Source organism: Setaria italica, chromosome III, assembly GCF_000263155.2.
Source record: "Setaria italica strain Yugu1 chromosome III, Setaria_italica_v2.0, whole genome shotgun sequence".
Taxonomy (NCBI): domain Eukaryota; kingdom Viridiplantae; phylum Streptophyta; class Magnoliopsida; order Poales; family Poaceae; genus Setaria; species Setaria italica.
The window spans coordinates 4757260-4772509 of record NC_028452.1 but is presented as its reverse complement, the minus strand read 5'-3'; the positions used below and the strand labels follow the sequence as shown (position 1 = coordinate 4772509).

Genomic DNA, 15250 nt, shown 5'->3' with positions numbered 1-15250 from the left:
GCTGATACATGTCTTTTCTTTCGTAATTACAAGGATAATGATGCACACAGTTGCTTTCCAAGAACATGCGTCGTCGATCTTCCAGCAAGGCGAGGATGGTGAAGCTACAATGCCTGGTCAAACCTGAGAGGAGCACCGTCCTCGTCTCGCATGGCTCCACCGCGCATCCATCCAATCAATGAACCAATGCAAACCATGACCACTTGACGGCAAGGACCCCACGCAACTCAGCAATCAGAATCCAAAGGTTAGGTTCCTGTTGAAGGTTCATGTACGTATGGCATGGGAAGAAAGCTGAATGGATGGCCAAGAAGCCAACTTGGACGCTGACACTTGCAGCTCCAGGGCCAGAGGCACGAATGGCACTGGAAGCAACGGACACGGACACATGCTTTGCAAACGTCTTATCGAGGAGGAGCAGTAGTAGTATATTATTCCGCACCCGCTGATCCGCCGCCGGTGAGCGTGCGGGATCGGAGCAGCCAGTCCGGCGGCTCTCTGCTTGTGCCTTGTGCCTTTGCAGAGGCAGAGTCCCACACGGCAGCCAACCTTCCCCGTCGATTCCTGCGAGAGAAGGACAAGCCAGAGTCCACACCGTGAGCTGTAGACACACAGCATTCAGTCCCGAGGGAGGGGCTCCATCTCTATGATCACCGCTGCTTCTCATCTGCTGTTAATCTATGATGGAAAATTTTCATCACCGATCTTTAAAAAAACATCATAAAGCAGTGTTTATGACGATTTTGCATATCATCATGTATTAAACGTCACAAATTATGCCTCGTGACGTTTTTGGCGTAATCGTCACGGATCGAAACAATCTCTGATGTTTCTAATTTGTCATAAAATAGCCTCAAGCCCGCTTAGCCCAACACAAGCCCAATTTTAGTGACGAAAATAAATGTCATAGAAATTGTCATAGATTGTATACCCATGCGACATGGCCGTTGACATGGATGGTGACATGGCTGCTGACATGGATGATAATGACGACGTGGACAATGAAGTGGGTGATGACATGGCAACTGACATCGATGATGACGTGGCTAACGATGGTGACATGACTGCTCACTTGACCGATGACGTCACTGCCACGACACATTTGGTAACAGACCCGTTTGAGAATTGGGCCCAATATTTTTGGCCCATCAGGATCAGCCCACCAAATTTAAGGTACACAGCCCATATTAAATAAACAACCCATCAAATTTCAACCATTTTCCCAGCCCAGTTCGTCCAACAGTAAGCAATTCCAACCATATTAACAGGAGCAATTACAACCCAGAATTAACAGGAAGCAATTCTAACCCACAAATAACAGCATGATATATATTCCCATTCAGAATCACATCAAAACAACATATCACATATATTTGTTCATCTAGCATCACTAGCAGTTCAGCATAGCATATTAGCCGATTCAGCATAGAAAAAACAAAAGAAATATTTCAAGCAAAGCTTTGTTTCCAAGATACCTTATAGATTAAATTGCACGAATCTAACTTGGTTAAATTGCATTAATCTAACTTAGCACAAGCTTAACTTTTGCATCCATCTCGATCAGCTTGATTCATCGCAGACCTGCACATGGTATAACACATGGATGGTGAGTTCAACTGGTGCATTACTTTCCTCAACAAGAATTGACTTTCCTCCATCTTTATTAATAGAAAAGCAATTTGGATAACTTGTTTCTATTTACATGTGTGAACACAAATTTTTTGATATATAAAAATACAAAAGAAAACATTGTAAACTGGAAGTCAACAAGCAATCAACCATGTTCTGTTTCCCACTATATCAAGCAATCGAGCAGATAAGGTAGACAATCAATAATGACACAGCAAAGAGTCTTAAAGTTAATATGGCAATAGAAGATATGTGCGAACACTGAATGTATGCAACTTCATGTGTGTAACACAGGCTTGAGCATATCATATGGGTAATGTAACAGTAGATGATAATGCTACGGTGAAACAACTGAATTTAACTTAGTAATGTGAAGCAAGTGTATTAGTGTGAAAAAAGTTTCACCAACAGGAAAATAGTCAAGAGTGAGCTGAGGACTATACTTGCTATCTCACATAGTCAGCATCGTGAGAAGTTGTTCTAGGGAAGAACTTGTTGGACGTCGTCAGTCCCACAACTCCCTCCTCGCTTGCTACGACCAGTAAATGAAAAAAAACCACAAAAGAAAATGAATTAGCTGGTATTTCCTACTGAAGTTGTGCGGAACAGAAAAAAGATAGCTATACATTCTTAAGTATACAGAAGAAGAAAGGACCATCATTTTCTTTAAGATGCACACAGAGATTAATCTAGAACTGATGATAGATACTGAGGGAAGCATACTTTCATGCAAATATTATGCAAGGTATCTACTAATATTATTTATATGTTTAGCTGACACACTCGCAGTATGCACATATCTACGAATAACATCCAAGGTAATACAGCTCAATTGATCAGCAATTTAATGTACTAGCTAAACCATTTGACATGTTGATTAGAAAAGAAAACAGTAAATCAGTACAGGCAAGCATGCAGCCAGCATGTTGTAAGATGAAAGCACGGAAATAGAATAAGCGTGGTGTTAAATTTTTCAGCGTGGCAATCCTGACTGGACCAGACGGGTGGGCCGACGCTGATTGGACCGATGAGGTGGCCATTTCAGCGTGGCGTGACATTAACAATAGGAGCTTTCACTACAAAGTTTCTCATTGTGTGACCATGTGAAAAGGAGTTTATCACTGATAATTATGTTAGCTAATAGGCTTGATGGTTGATTTACCTTGCAGTAGCGTGGGTTGAGGGGAATTAGTACTTGCCCAAAATCCTTGTTTTTGATGATTGCACATTCATTTTACTGTTTAAGCAACAGTCCCACGGCGGCGTGGCCCATGGCGGTGAGGGCGACGGCGGTGACGCCCGTGGTGGCGGCGGCACCGCGTCGGTGATAGCCAGAAGTGGCGGCCCGCTGCGGGGCGGCGGCGCACATGGAGCCTACCTCTCCTGGGCTAAGCTCGGGAGAGGGCGTCTTAGACTCCGATGACCGCCACCGTGGAGAGCTCGCGGTGGATTCGCCCGTACACGGTCCGTGGCGGTTACAGGAGAGCGTGGCTTGGCTCTATGGTGGCGGTGGCGGATGGAGGGCAGCAGATGGAGGACGGCGACGGCAAGCGACCGGCTTGGCAGCAGCCAGCAGATTTGGTGGTTGTCAGGGTGTCGAGGTCCTCAGACGAAAGCCATGATCGGTCTTGACAGGTGCCGTCGACGATGGTGCCATGATGCATCATGCTCTTTGTTGAAGGCGTTGCGGTGAGGAACTTGACCCAGGGACTTTTTCCAGGTGAAAACTGAAGAACCGAAGCAGGTTCGAGCGGCAGGGCGTCTTGACGTCGCTTTCCTCTTGAGGTGCTGTTTTGGAGTCCTTGGATGGCGGTACCCGTTCAGCTTGGAGGGATGGCGGTTTCAGTGTAACATCAGTGTGCATGGTAGAGATTGACTAAGTGCAGTTTCTACGCAACAGGAAACAATTGGCCATCGAGCAGGATCATCCTAACTTCTAAAGTTTCTAAGAAAATGACAGATGGGAGGAATTAGTTGCTGCACAAGGCCATGGTTGGATAGAAGCAAGAGCATAGAAGAAGTTTGAAGCTTAACCTTTTTAGCTTTCTTTCTTAGTGGCTTGCTTTCTTATTTTCTTTGACCCTCGTGTTAAGGCGTGGAGTCTAAGTACTCATGTACCTCTGGATTAGGTGGGCGGATTTGTTTCTCTATAGTCGTAGACATTCACTTGTGAATGTTTAAGACCGGATTATTTACTTAATAAAAAAGCAAATCAATCTCGATCGAAATAGACAGCCTACGACCAACAACTCAGTTGGATCCATAGTGGCATAGTCCCATACTCAGTGTTATCTGTGGCTGGTTGAATGAACAACACCTAGTGGTCTCACAAGTATGCCTAACAATGTAGTCATCTTACATTTTGCATATCACTTATTGTCTTATTGAGCAACGGTAAAACAACTTTTCCTTGGTCCAATCATATCAGATTGGACAAACAAATTAAATTAAGATTTGTCCATGCTGAAAACAGATCAGATTGAACAAATCTATCTCCTTTTTTTTGTTTCCTTTTGGTTCTGTCACTCTACATGGTTAGATGTAGTTCAACCTTTTTTTTTTTATAATGCATCTATAAGAAGGCATTGTTCTTACTGAGCTAATTACAAAATTTCCACACAGGTCCTTCGTCATTATGCAACACCATCCAGTGAAGCAGTGGGCTCGGAATTGGATGCACCCAAGGTGAAGCGTAATCGATCAAGTATCTCAAAGAAAAGCGAAACAGCCATGATGCTTCCACTCCATCTCCATTACGAAGATGTACTTCGTCAGGATCTGTTGCTCAAACAGAATCATGCCAATATCATGCAAGTTCCTGGATTGTACGAGATCAGATTAGTACCAAAAGCAGGTTCTGATTTGAGGGTCCCAATCGGAAAATTGGCTATGGAGATTTTGAGTGGCCAGAGATTCAAAGAGGCACAAAGTGACCCTTTTGCTAAAGCAAGAAAGTCTGCTCGAACCAATCCATTCATTGGTGCTGGCAAAGGCAGTGGCAGTGTCTTTGCAAGACAGAGTGTTCTCCGAGGGCATGCAATGTACAATTTCTTGGTCAGAATGTTGAAGTGATGTCCACGTTAGATTCTCGGGCCGAAATTCGGGAAAACAACATTAAGTTCTTCATGGAGACGGAGTTCTGCGAGTTCTCCCCGGAACTGGAAGAACACTTTGAGATTTTTGAGCATATCCGAGGGTTCAATGTGACTATTGTCACGTCGGCCGGCACAAAAGATGAGACCTCGCTACTGTGGAGCGGCTTCATGCTAAATGATGAGGGGGAAACCAAGTAAGGTAATAATGTCAATCTTTCTTTCCGCTTAACCTCCCTGACATTGTACTTGGCTACTTGCTGCCCTGCTTGAACTGAACCTTCAGTTGTCTGTTTGGCAGGGGCTAAAGGCGGTCAGTGCTGTCAAAATGGTTCTGGAGTTTTGGTGGTTCTTGCTCAAAGCAGCATCCAGCAGTTTTGTAGACTGAATGAAGCTTGCATGAATTTTATTTGTAGCAATGCATGGAGCTCATGCTTAGTTACTACATCTGGTACTATGGACTTTATAATCTAGGCTCTAATAAGTATCTTTTTCTTATTTACGTGGATCCTGCTGTAATGGTAACATGGAATGTTAGTTTCCGTTTGTCAAAACCAAATAACCAATGCAAGAGAGGGCAACGAAACGGAGCTCATCTTTACTCCATTTAGTCCTGTGAAGTTGATCCATTTTGCTTGTGTAATCCTGTAAACTTAATCATTGTAAGGGGGCATATTTCCTTTTGCTCCCTATAATTTTTTCCTAAGAAATTATGCATAAAGAGATATATAAATGTTCTTGTGTTAGTGTGACCGATTCCCAAACAAAAACGAAATCGTTGGGTTTTTTTTTAAAGAAAACAGATCGCACCCAGGGTGAAGGGCATAGAGCCCACGGGCCATAGCCCACAGCCCATGCTCGCCGTTCGGCATCTCCTCACCTTTCCGGTTTCCACCACACAAAACAGAGGAGCGGAGCGGAGATAATACTTGCTAGCTCCCATCTTTCTGGTAAAACTGAAATCTTGCCGTTTCCATTCTTCCCCTGCTATCTTCTCATTTCCTCCTCGCAACCTTGGCGCTCGGAGCCTCGGTTCTCTGCAGCTTGCTCCGATCCACCCATTGTGGATGACGCTGGCAGCGAGCGCAGTCTCCTGTCGCGGTCCGCTCCCCTCCAAAGGTGCGTTTGTCATCGATCTTCCAGCGTTCTTGGCCCGATTAATTTTCTGCATCCGATTGTTTCACTTCGTGCGAAAAAAAAGCATTCTCCCCCGACCATGGCCTGGGGGGGAGATACCGAGATTTCCCTTTTGCTATTTCGGAGATTGGTTGATGCCTGTTGGTGATGTCAGCCCATGATTGCCCTCTAATGAAATGCTGATGCTTTGAATTCAATTATCCACTTGTTCGTGTTGGGATATTTCCTTTTCTTCGACCGCAACAGTTGTTGGATCCTTGGAGGAAAGGGAATAATAATAATGGGAAACTCGACGGACTATTCTTAAAAAGTTACTGCAGCAATGGGAGGAAACAGTATTGCAAGGCATAGAGTAAAATGTCATAGGCATCTATACCGTAAAATTGATGTTGACAGAATCAAAAAGACATATACGCATCCAGACAGGCGGCAATTGGTGCTGTAGCAGCTCGTCCATCACAATTTATGTTCATTTCAGATTAGGGAGGATGAACATAGGAGTCTTGACTTTTTCTGTGTTAATCGATCTTCTTGGCATGTGTTTACTATATCCGATATCATGTGCAAATGTCTGAAAGTATCATTCGTTTTTAGAAACTATTGCTTATATCATTCTGGCATCCTTACATTGACAGATGATACTTGATTAGGTTGGAAATGGCAAAGTCCAATTGCTACATGGAAATATATGCGTTCTGGCCGACATAATGTAAGCACTGTTCTGCCATGTGAGTGAATTTTAGTAGCTCTTGATGTATGCATATGATAAACAGATGTTATTTGATATTGAAGGCGGTCATAAAATTTGCGACAAAGAGTACTAAGAGGGAAAGGAGAAAATTTCAGAACAAGCCAAATGATTCACTGTTGATAAGTGAGGAAGCTTCTTCAGGCAGTGGAGGAAGTGCCAGCACAGGCCTTGAGGTCGATGGTGAGGATGTTGCTACTGATGATCAAATTTCAGGTGCCCCAAGGAGTGCTGTTCTTCAGGCTTGCACTCTCACATCAGGCTTGCTGCTTGCTGGAGGGCTTCTTCTTCGACAGGTAAAACCTTAGTGTTCTCTAGAATAAATTTCAGATCTCGAGACCACTTTGATAGTGAAATTTGAATGTAGCTTTGCCGCTTTGGTGTAAGTTATCCTAAGCGTGTATAAGTTTGTGCTCTGCTTACTTTTTGCCTCTTTATCAAATCCTTAAAAAATGGCTGATTGTCTACCACAGGCATCACACCTTGCATCTTTAAATGGATGGCCAATTTCTGATCCTACAGATGTGTCATGTAAGCATTTTTCCCCATCTTTGCAAATAAATAAGATTCATGAAATATTGCTAACTAGGCAAAATGCCTTGTAGTATATTAAACTACTGCTTTTCTGCAGTCAATTTTGAAACTTGGCATCTCGAGTTGGTAGCAGGACTTGTAATAGCAATCTCCTCTAGCAGATACATTCTGCTACAAACATGGTCAGATTTCAGAGATTCCAGTGAAGCTGCAAATACACAAGTATGTAACTATGTACATCCTTTGGAATCATCTTTTGAGTTCTCTTTTGTTGGAGTTATTGGTTTCACATTTTAACATGCTGATAATAAGGAACATAATTTTAATATCTCATAGAGGTTCAGCAGAATGAGAAGTGTTCTGTTTAACACTGAAAGATATAGTTGCCCCACAAATTGTATGTTCTAGTCTGTTACCCTAATGAAACATAAAAAATTTTGTAGTGCCTTGCACCAGTGCAGCTCATTGACGAAAAGAACTTGCTTAACATGCAGCCTTCCATCTACTCATTCTTCAGTCCCATCAGTTTTGCATATTTGCGACTACCAATCCAGACATGCAGGTGTAGAATACTAGGATCTCTTTTCATTATATGGTCAACACTTAGAGTGTAATGTCTTCTTTTTTTTTTGCCAAGCTTACTCAACATTTTTGGATACTACAATCTCTCAATTGAAATACACACTTAATTATTTTCTTTTCTTCCATTAGATCCTTACGTCACTAGAGCCTCTGGACTACATTTTTGTCGCTTGTCTACCCGGGATAAGTGAGGTGAGCACATCAATTAAAAGGTATTTCTTAAGAACACTGGTTTGATTAATAATTAAAAAAATTGATGTACACTTATAACAGGAGTTGCTCTTTCGAGGGGCACTGATGCCTATCTTGGGATTGAACTGGATTAGTGCCCTTATCATCGGAACCATTTTTGGTGTTCTTCACTTGGGCAATGGCAGGAAATATTCATTTGCAATCTGGTACGTACTTTTCTGCAGTATTTTTGCATCTGTGCAATGGGGAAATATTTAATGTACATTTCCTGCTATACACATAAGGATTAGCATGGTGATAAGCTCCAGATATTTTCTTACACATACTTCTATGTTTCCAGGGCAACATTTGTTGGATTTGCCTATGGTATAGGAACCATAGCTTCCTCAAGCGTTATAGTTCCAATGGTTTCTCACTCCATAAACAATATTATCGGAGGTTTACTTTGGCGCTTTACCAAGAACTCACAAAAATAAGTATATATAATACCCTTAACAGTCATCCCTGTAAGATCTTTCACTAGTTTAGGCTTTTTAATCCTTACTAGTTCTGTTGTAAGTATGTTTTTTTTGAAATTGATTCTGTTGTGTGTATTTTTTTTTCATTCATGTAGTTTCAGTAGGTGTAGGTATAGTAACTTTTCATCTTCTTGTTTTCCTATGACCATATGGAAAATGAAGTTAAAGACGACTACCTATGGAAAACAAAGTGTGGGTTCATGGTCAACAGGATATAAGTTGCAATAAGCTTGAAACTATTCTTTACTTAATGGGTCACAGCCATAGGTAGCTCTAAGATTGTCAAATTCAGAGCTGTTGCTTCCAGATAACAAACAGAAATAACTAGCAATGAAATTTTCTTTTCCAGTGCTCATCCATATATGAGATAGTCAGACTTCGCCATTGATGACAAAATGAGGAAGTGCTGTGAAATCAGGCCCGGCTTCGTTGTTGGGGAACTAATAAATGAAAACATATTGTTCATGCCACGTTCTTCATGGAGTCCACCTTTCACAAACTGGTGGGGACCTTTGGATGTTGCAGTAGCAGCAGGCCACACTGCAGTTGTTGTTGCAACCTGACAATGTCATCCAGCAGAGCTGCAATCTATACTCATACCATAATATTTAAAATCAGTTTTAAGGCTGTGATAAAGCAATATATATAAGGCACTATCGGCTAGAAATGCCAAGCCAAAAGATCATCAATAGCTGAAAAATATTCTGAAAGAAAAATAGTTAAAGCTTACGAGCACCAGAGGGCGTCCTAAAAATAGGTCCATGTTTAGAGCCCGGTAAGAGTACCTGAAGAGGAAATTTAGAAGTTCTAGACAAGCGTTAATCGATGAATCTATTTGATTAGGACCTGCTTATTTACCGATTACCATCCAAAAAATGCACAAACCCTTCAGAAGTCTCCTAATAACTAGTTTACTGGGATATCCCAATATCCATTTTATTGTTATTGGGAGAGTTATTTTTACAGTCTCCCAATAATCTCATCCTAATCCAACCACCATAGTCATAACTTCTCCTTCATTCAGGGAGAGTTCAGGTGAATCAGTAGGTTGTCCCAATAATTATTGGAAAAATGGAAAATTAAAGGGAGTCTGCTGGAGCACTAATTTCTTACTAACTCTCCTAACACAGTAGTTGGATTAGGAATTGAGGAATTACTGGAGATGCGCTTAGAAGCCAGCAGCCTCGGAGAAATTCTATTTCACCCGTGAATTAGGTGTCGCCTTAGCATATTAAAAAAATTGCATTGAAAATATCTAGTGCATATGAATATCACAGGAGTCCATATTATATTCGTTTCCAAACTGCACCCATGCAGGGTGATCGCACTCTGCTCTGTTTGTGCTTACTACCTACCTGGATAGGTGTTTGTCTGGGTACACAGGAGGGAGTAGGCGTTTGAGATCCCCTGCCCGTGTTGAAGGCTGCCCGAATTCATTCGTCCCCAGCTAGCGACCACCAGGTTCCACTTGGGTGAGCAGGAATAATTGTTGGCACAAGCCGTCGACAGCAACCCCGTGACTATGACTACTGACTACCCCTGGTGGCTATGTTCCTGCGTCTGACTTTCGCGGAAATGAAATCAGCAATGGACGAACTGTGTTCGTCGCCATGACCGGCACTAGGACGGAAAAAAAAAGGCATCATAATCATGTACAACATGTATGCCAGAAGCGACATGCACGAGAATCAATCCATCTTATACTCAAATCAACACATGAGCACATGAGCGAGGAAACAGAAGAAAGAAGAGGCACATCGATCGGCAGCCACAGCCCAATACAAATGAAATCATCCTGCCGTCTGCCATGGCCATGACCCCCATCATCGTCTACCTAGCGCATCAGGCGCTAGCAGGGGATCTTGGAGGTGAACCAGGTCATGACGTGCAGCGGCGCCTTGACGAGCTCCACCGCCGCCTCCAGCAGCAGCGTCACGCACAGGCAGCACGGGCAGATGCACGAGATGGGCAGCCTGCACCCACCGCAAGCCCCGCCTCAGACACAATTCACATGGAAAGCAAAGCATACCAAGTCCAAGAACGAAGCATACCCGATGATCCAGATGATGGCGCCGACGATGGAGACGAGGACGGCGAGCACCGCGAACGGCAGGCCCAGCAGAAACCCCAGCGGCCGGCACTCGCGGCCGTCGTCGCCGCCGCAGCACATCGCCGACCCGGCCGCTCGCTCTCCCTTTCGTTCCCCCACACCCTTTGCAGCTTTGCTTGCTTGAGTAGTGAGCTGATCGATTCCTGCTACTAATTCTTTGGATGGCGATCTGGGCCTCCTCTCTAATAATGCTATCTAAATTCGCCAGGGTGGTCGCCCTTTAGATGAAGAGTATTCTATACGGTGGTGGGTGACTTGTTGAGTGGGAGGGGGCTGTTCCCATGTCGCTGTCAGTGAGGGCCCTCCGTGTCAACGTACCCGTTTTCCATTGACTGTTTGTCATAGCCACCAAAATAGATTTTTGGTGAGGTAAACTGCTCTGCTGCTAGATGTTCTTTTAGCACTCACAGGCTTCAGCTTCAACAATGAGAAATAAGGGCAGTGCTACCATTGGATCGCCTGACAAACCCTTTGATCTGGAGTGTGAGCTCATACACCGGAATAGAAATAGGAATCCTGCAAAAAGAAATTGCCATTTTTTCTGGAGTTTATAGTAAATTCTTTTGTCACAAAGTACATCGGTCTTCCTCTTCCACCAAGTGGTCATTGCCCAAAACAAGAGGGCGCATACATGTGCCAATATTATTTGGTGGCTGCTATACATAACAATACAATCTACACATCGATAGTGAAATGTACAAAACAAATTTTTGGTACCTTTCGCAGCCAAGATGTGGAGGGAAAGATAATTCTACAACCAAAAGGTTCTGAACCGAACACCCCCTGCCAGTATATAACCATAAAACATCAGGGTTTGGTCTCATCAGTGTCAGCGGTGGGTGCGCTTGCATATTTGGGTCTGGGAAGTTCGGCAAACGATGGTTGCCTCTGCAAAACGACTGCCGCGGCACGGGTCAAGATGTGCGCGGTTAGGCCCCAAATCACAAACTTTTTGCCGTCTTCCTCATAGTCGAAAAACTGGACTGGAATATCTATGCCCATCCAATTCATCTGTTTTGTTCTCCGGTGGTCGTCCTGTTCATGCAATGCAAGTTGAAAACTAAGCGATGCAATGTTCTTACTCACACCATATGAATAATCTAACGAGCCAAAAGTAATATTTATTGAGTCGTTACATTAAAATGAATGATAGAGAAACAAGTACCTTTAGAAACATCTCCAGTGGTGCGTCAAAGATGTCCTCCACTTCAGCTTTGTTCAGGACAGGCTTGAACAATGCTTTATCCGAAACCATGCCAATTACAGGAACAACATTGACCCCGTTCTGCAAAAGAAAGGCTGAAGCATAAGTTCCGGCTGATCTGCACTTCCACTGAATCAGGAGAAAGCATATTCTAAATCATAAATACAGATCAATATTCGTGTAGCGATTTGTTCATGATTTTTGAATCATTTATTGAAAATTTCTCCCCTATACTGATTCCAAAAGAGTGGAGCCAAGGTATGAGCTATATATAGTTCTTGATTAGTTCATCCAAATATCCAACCATGAAAACATGACGTCAAACTAAAAAACTAGTTCATATTGGCTGTCCCAACGTCATGTTTTCTTGACTGGAAGTAGTACTAGATTTCTTATATCTAAGTATTTTGTATCACTTGGTCCTTCCTCAACCTCAAAACTTTTATTCTCATGGAGTTCATCCTCGGTTTAAATAGTTTAAGGAAATAAAAATGTTTCATCGGCCAACTGCTCCTTTACTGGCACTCACTTGCTCCCACAGTTCTTTGCTGCTTACAATAAGAATGGTTTCGACACTGGCGAAAACTATGTTCAGCCTTGATTATCATCAATTTAAACAGGTAAACTCAGAGCACTTTCCACCTGAACCTCCCATCAAATTCTTAGGCCTTTATTATTGTCCATTTAATAAGGTCATTAGTTTAATACACCCATTGACATGGAATCTAGCCAAAGAGGCAGAATAAGTAAATACATGATGACAGTTGACAGTCAATAGATGAAACCACATGATGAATTTGAAGTTAAACAGGCCACAGGAAGAGAGAAAATTCTACTTCACCGCATAACGTCTATCCCTACCCAAACCAACAGTTTCAGTATATTTCAGTTTCAAATATTATTTTAATTAACATCTGGTAGAAGCTCTGCACAGTTTGCAATTTGATTGAAAAAGTTTGGTATCGGATTGTCAATCCATATCATTCTCAGAATTTTAATATTTGCAAAGAGAGAATTTTTATACCACAAAAAATAGCTCTGAGATAGAACTTTCAGGTTCTTTTTAAAATTTTAAGTTTTTAACTAAATAGGTTCAGATTATCGTTTTTTACATTATTAAAAATTATCATACTTCAAACAGAAAAATGCCAATCAAGTAAAAGAGGATGTAGATCTGTATCCAGTGGATCAAGAAATACCAGAGGTAAGAATTCAGTTTGCATCTTTTGGGGTACAAGTGATACAAACTTACAAGTTCAGGGGCGGGGCAGGTTCTCACCTCAAGGTTTCCCCAACAATTCATTTCTGGATCATAAATGGTGGGACAAGCATGTGTATTGTTCTCAGAAATTGATTATAGAAAAAATACTTGGCTTGAGCAATGTGGCTGGAAAGGATTTGCAATACATTGACCAGAAGATACTGAATGGTTAAGATATATCAAATCAACCAACAAGAATATTGTGACTCATTCATTTCAAAAAATATCATTACTCATACTTATCTTGAGTTATTGTCTCTAAGGGCATCATGGTCAACATTTAACAACGATTGGCTCTAGTTATGGCTCTACTTATGACATTGATAGTTAACAGTAAAACCCGGAAAATAAGAGTAGACTAGCCATACTCCAGCAAGAAGAAATCCAAATTGTTGTGATTGAAGCTATTTTGTTCCCTTCATTCAGAAAAGGAATGGTATTTAGTTCTCACGCATCTCAAACCACAGGACTTGAAAGATGCAACATCATGATGCGTCCATAAACTGTTGCTTCTGTTACTCCTACTGCTGCACGGCATTTATACTTCAAGGGGGCTTACGACAAAATGAGCACCAGACCAATACTTGTGTATGGAACAATAGCTCGACTTTGATACATAGAGTAGAGAGTGCACTGCTGATCCATTACGTGATTCTTCATCACGAACTGGTTGGCAAAATTAACAGTTGTTGCCTAGGATATGTATCGTAGCAGTCTAGCGGAACAAGAAAATTCCGGTTTACCTTGGACAGGAATGGCTCAAGAACTGTCACAACAGAGACAATCGCCGGGTCCAATCCAATCTCCTCCTTCGCCTCCCGCAAAGCCGTGGCCTTGGCATCGGCGTCCCCCTCGTCAACCTTCCCTCCGGGTAATGACACCTCCCCTGACAATTTCCAAGAAATTCAAGAACTCTGACGAACGAATTGGCCAACATGGAACCAACATATGTTTCAGATTTAGCCAGTAAGGCAAGAATCACAGTGTCCTCCTACCGGAGTGGGAGGAGAGGGAGGAAGCGCGCTTGGTGAGGAGGACGCGGGGCCCGCAGCTGGGATCCTCGAAGAGGCAGACGAGAACGGCGGCGGGGACCTTGGAGGCGGCCGGACGCGGGCTTTTCGCGGGGACGGTGTCGGCTGCGGCGGCAGGGGCGCCCACTGAGGAGAGCTCGCCGGAAGAGGAGGCGGCGAGATGGCGTGTGAGATGGGCCAACCGTCTAGACGGAGAGGAAGAGGAGGGGGAGGCGGCCATGGCAATGTGAGTGGAGGTGAAGAGGCGGGTAAGGAGAGGCCTCATCGCAGCGACGGTGATAACGGCGCAGCAGCGGCGATACCGAGGTGGGGTGGAGGTTGGAGGGGTCGCCGCCGGCCGCCGGCCGCCGGCCCAAAGATATTGACCAACGGCAACTGCCACCGTCTTTGGTCAAGGACCATTATCCAATGGAAGCGATCTAGTGTGGCTTTTTTTTTTTTGGAAAACAGAATTTGCAACGAAAATGTCAAAAGGAAATAAAGTTATATTTTCCCCATGGAGTATCGCCTTAATCCACCTAAATACATTACCATGTTTTTTTTGTCTATTTAACCCTGCAAACTATCTATATCGAGTCAATTTGCTATTCAGTCCTAAGGATGTGGTTTTGTCCCAATTGAGCATGGAAAATCATGTTATCCGGTCTTAGTCATAGTTTCATCCGTCACTCCTAACATCGATATTAGACTTAAAAATATTTTATAATGATCAAAAGAATGAAAATATTTTGTTTTCATATACTTGGATGTAAAATCATGAAGTTAGATCTTTGAATTCAAATATTTCAAAAATTTTAGTAAGCAGTTAATAAAGTTTTTCCCATGCATAGTATGCAAACAATTCCTTAGGTTATTTGTTTGATATACTTTGTTCTTATTTTTGAATTAAACACAAAAGTGTTTAAACCACTATCTTAGCATCCAAATTATGGATATTGAAGTCAAACCGACTTTTAAGAGGTGTTTGCCATATGTTCAACTCTAATAATTTGTATACTTGTCCATCACTAATTCTATACATTGTTCAAATTGGAGTTGTGGATACATGGACGGTATATTATTGAGCAATTTAAATGAATATGTTTAGACCACTTTATTTTATCATACACACTCAAAAATCATGTAAGGAATATCGTGAAGCTAGAGTTGCGTTAAACATGTCCTTAGTTTGTTGGATTTTACCAATGGTAATGCTCAGCGTCGTGCGTCCGA

At 42.6% G+C, this 15250-nt stretch overlaps 3 protein-coding genes and 1 pseudogene across 4 annotated transcripts; 2 read left to right on the top strand and 2 right to left on the bottom strand.

Annotated features, from left to right (window-relative positions):
• Positions 1 to 4257: 4257 nt before the first annotated feature.
• LOC106804225 lies at positions 4258 to 4922 on the top strand (annotated as a pseudogene).
• Positions 4923 to 5641: 719 nt separating this feature from the next.
• LOC101775086 lies at positions 5642 to 8678 on the top strand. Of its 2 annotated transcripts, none has more exons than XM_004960561.4 (8): positions 5642 to 5840; positions 6509 to 6567; positions 6651 to 6902; positions 7080 to 7137; positions 7238 to 7362; positions 7852 to 7914; positions 7996 to 8120; positions 8255 to 8678. In XM_004960561.4, exons 1-8 carry the CDS (start codon positions 5789 to 5791, stop codon positions 8388 to 8390), a joined length of 870 nt encoding a protein of 289 aa, XP_004960618.1. In that variant the 5' UTR covers positions 5642 to 5788; the 3' UTR covers positions 8391 to 8678. The 2 variants fall into 2 exon arrangements, with proteins under 2 accessions (XP_004960618.1, XP_012700330.1); XM_012844876.3 differs by having other exon boundaries at positions 5646 to 5840; positions 6494 to 6567.
• Positions 8679 to 10060: 1382 nt separating this feature from the next.
• LOC101774683 lies at positions 10061 to 10918 on the bottom strand. Its single transcript, XM_004960560.2, has 2 exons — positions 10484 to 10918; positions 10061 to 10405 (listed from the first exon to the last, which is right to left on the bottom strand). Exons 1-2 carry the CDS (start codon positions 10600 to 10602, stop codon positions 10282 to 10284), a joined length of 243 nt encoding a protein of 80 aa, XP_004960617.1. The 5' UTR covers positions 10603 to 10918; the 3' UTR covers positions 10061 to 10281.
• Positions 10919 to 11056: 138 nt separating this feature from the next.
• Positions 11057 to 14350, bottom strand: LOC101774276 (nudix hydrolase 15, mitochondrial; the record flags this gene model as incomplete). The annotated part of the gene is given in 4 exon segments (XM_004960559.3): positions 11057 to 11577; positions 11708 to 11827; positions 13751 to 13893; positions 14003 to 14350. Coding segments are annotated over 4 exon segments (792 nt in total). The 3' UTR covers positions 11057 to 11349.
• Between the last annotated feature and the right edge of the window lie 900 nt (positions 14351 to 15250).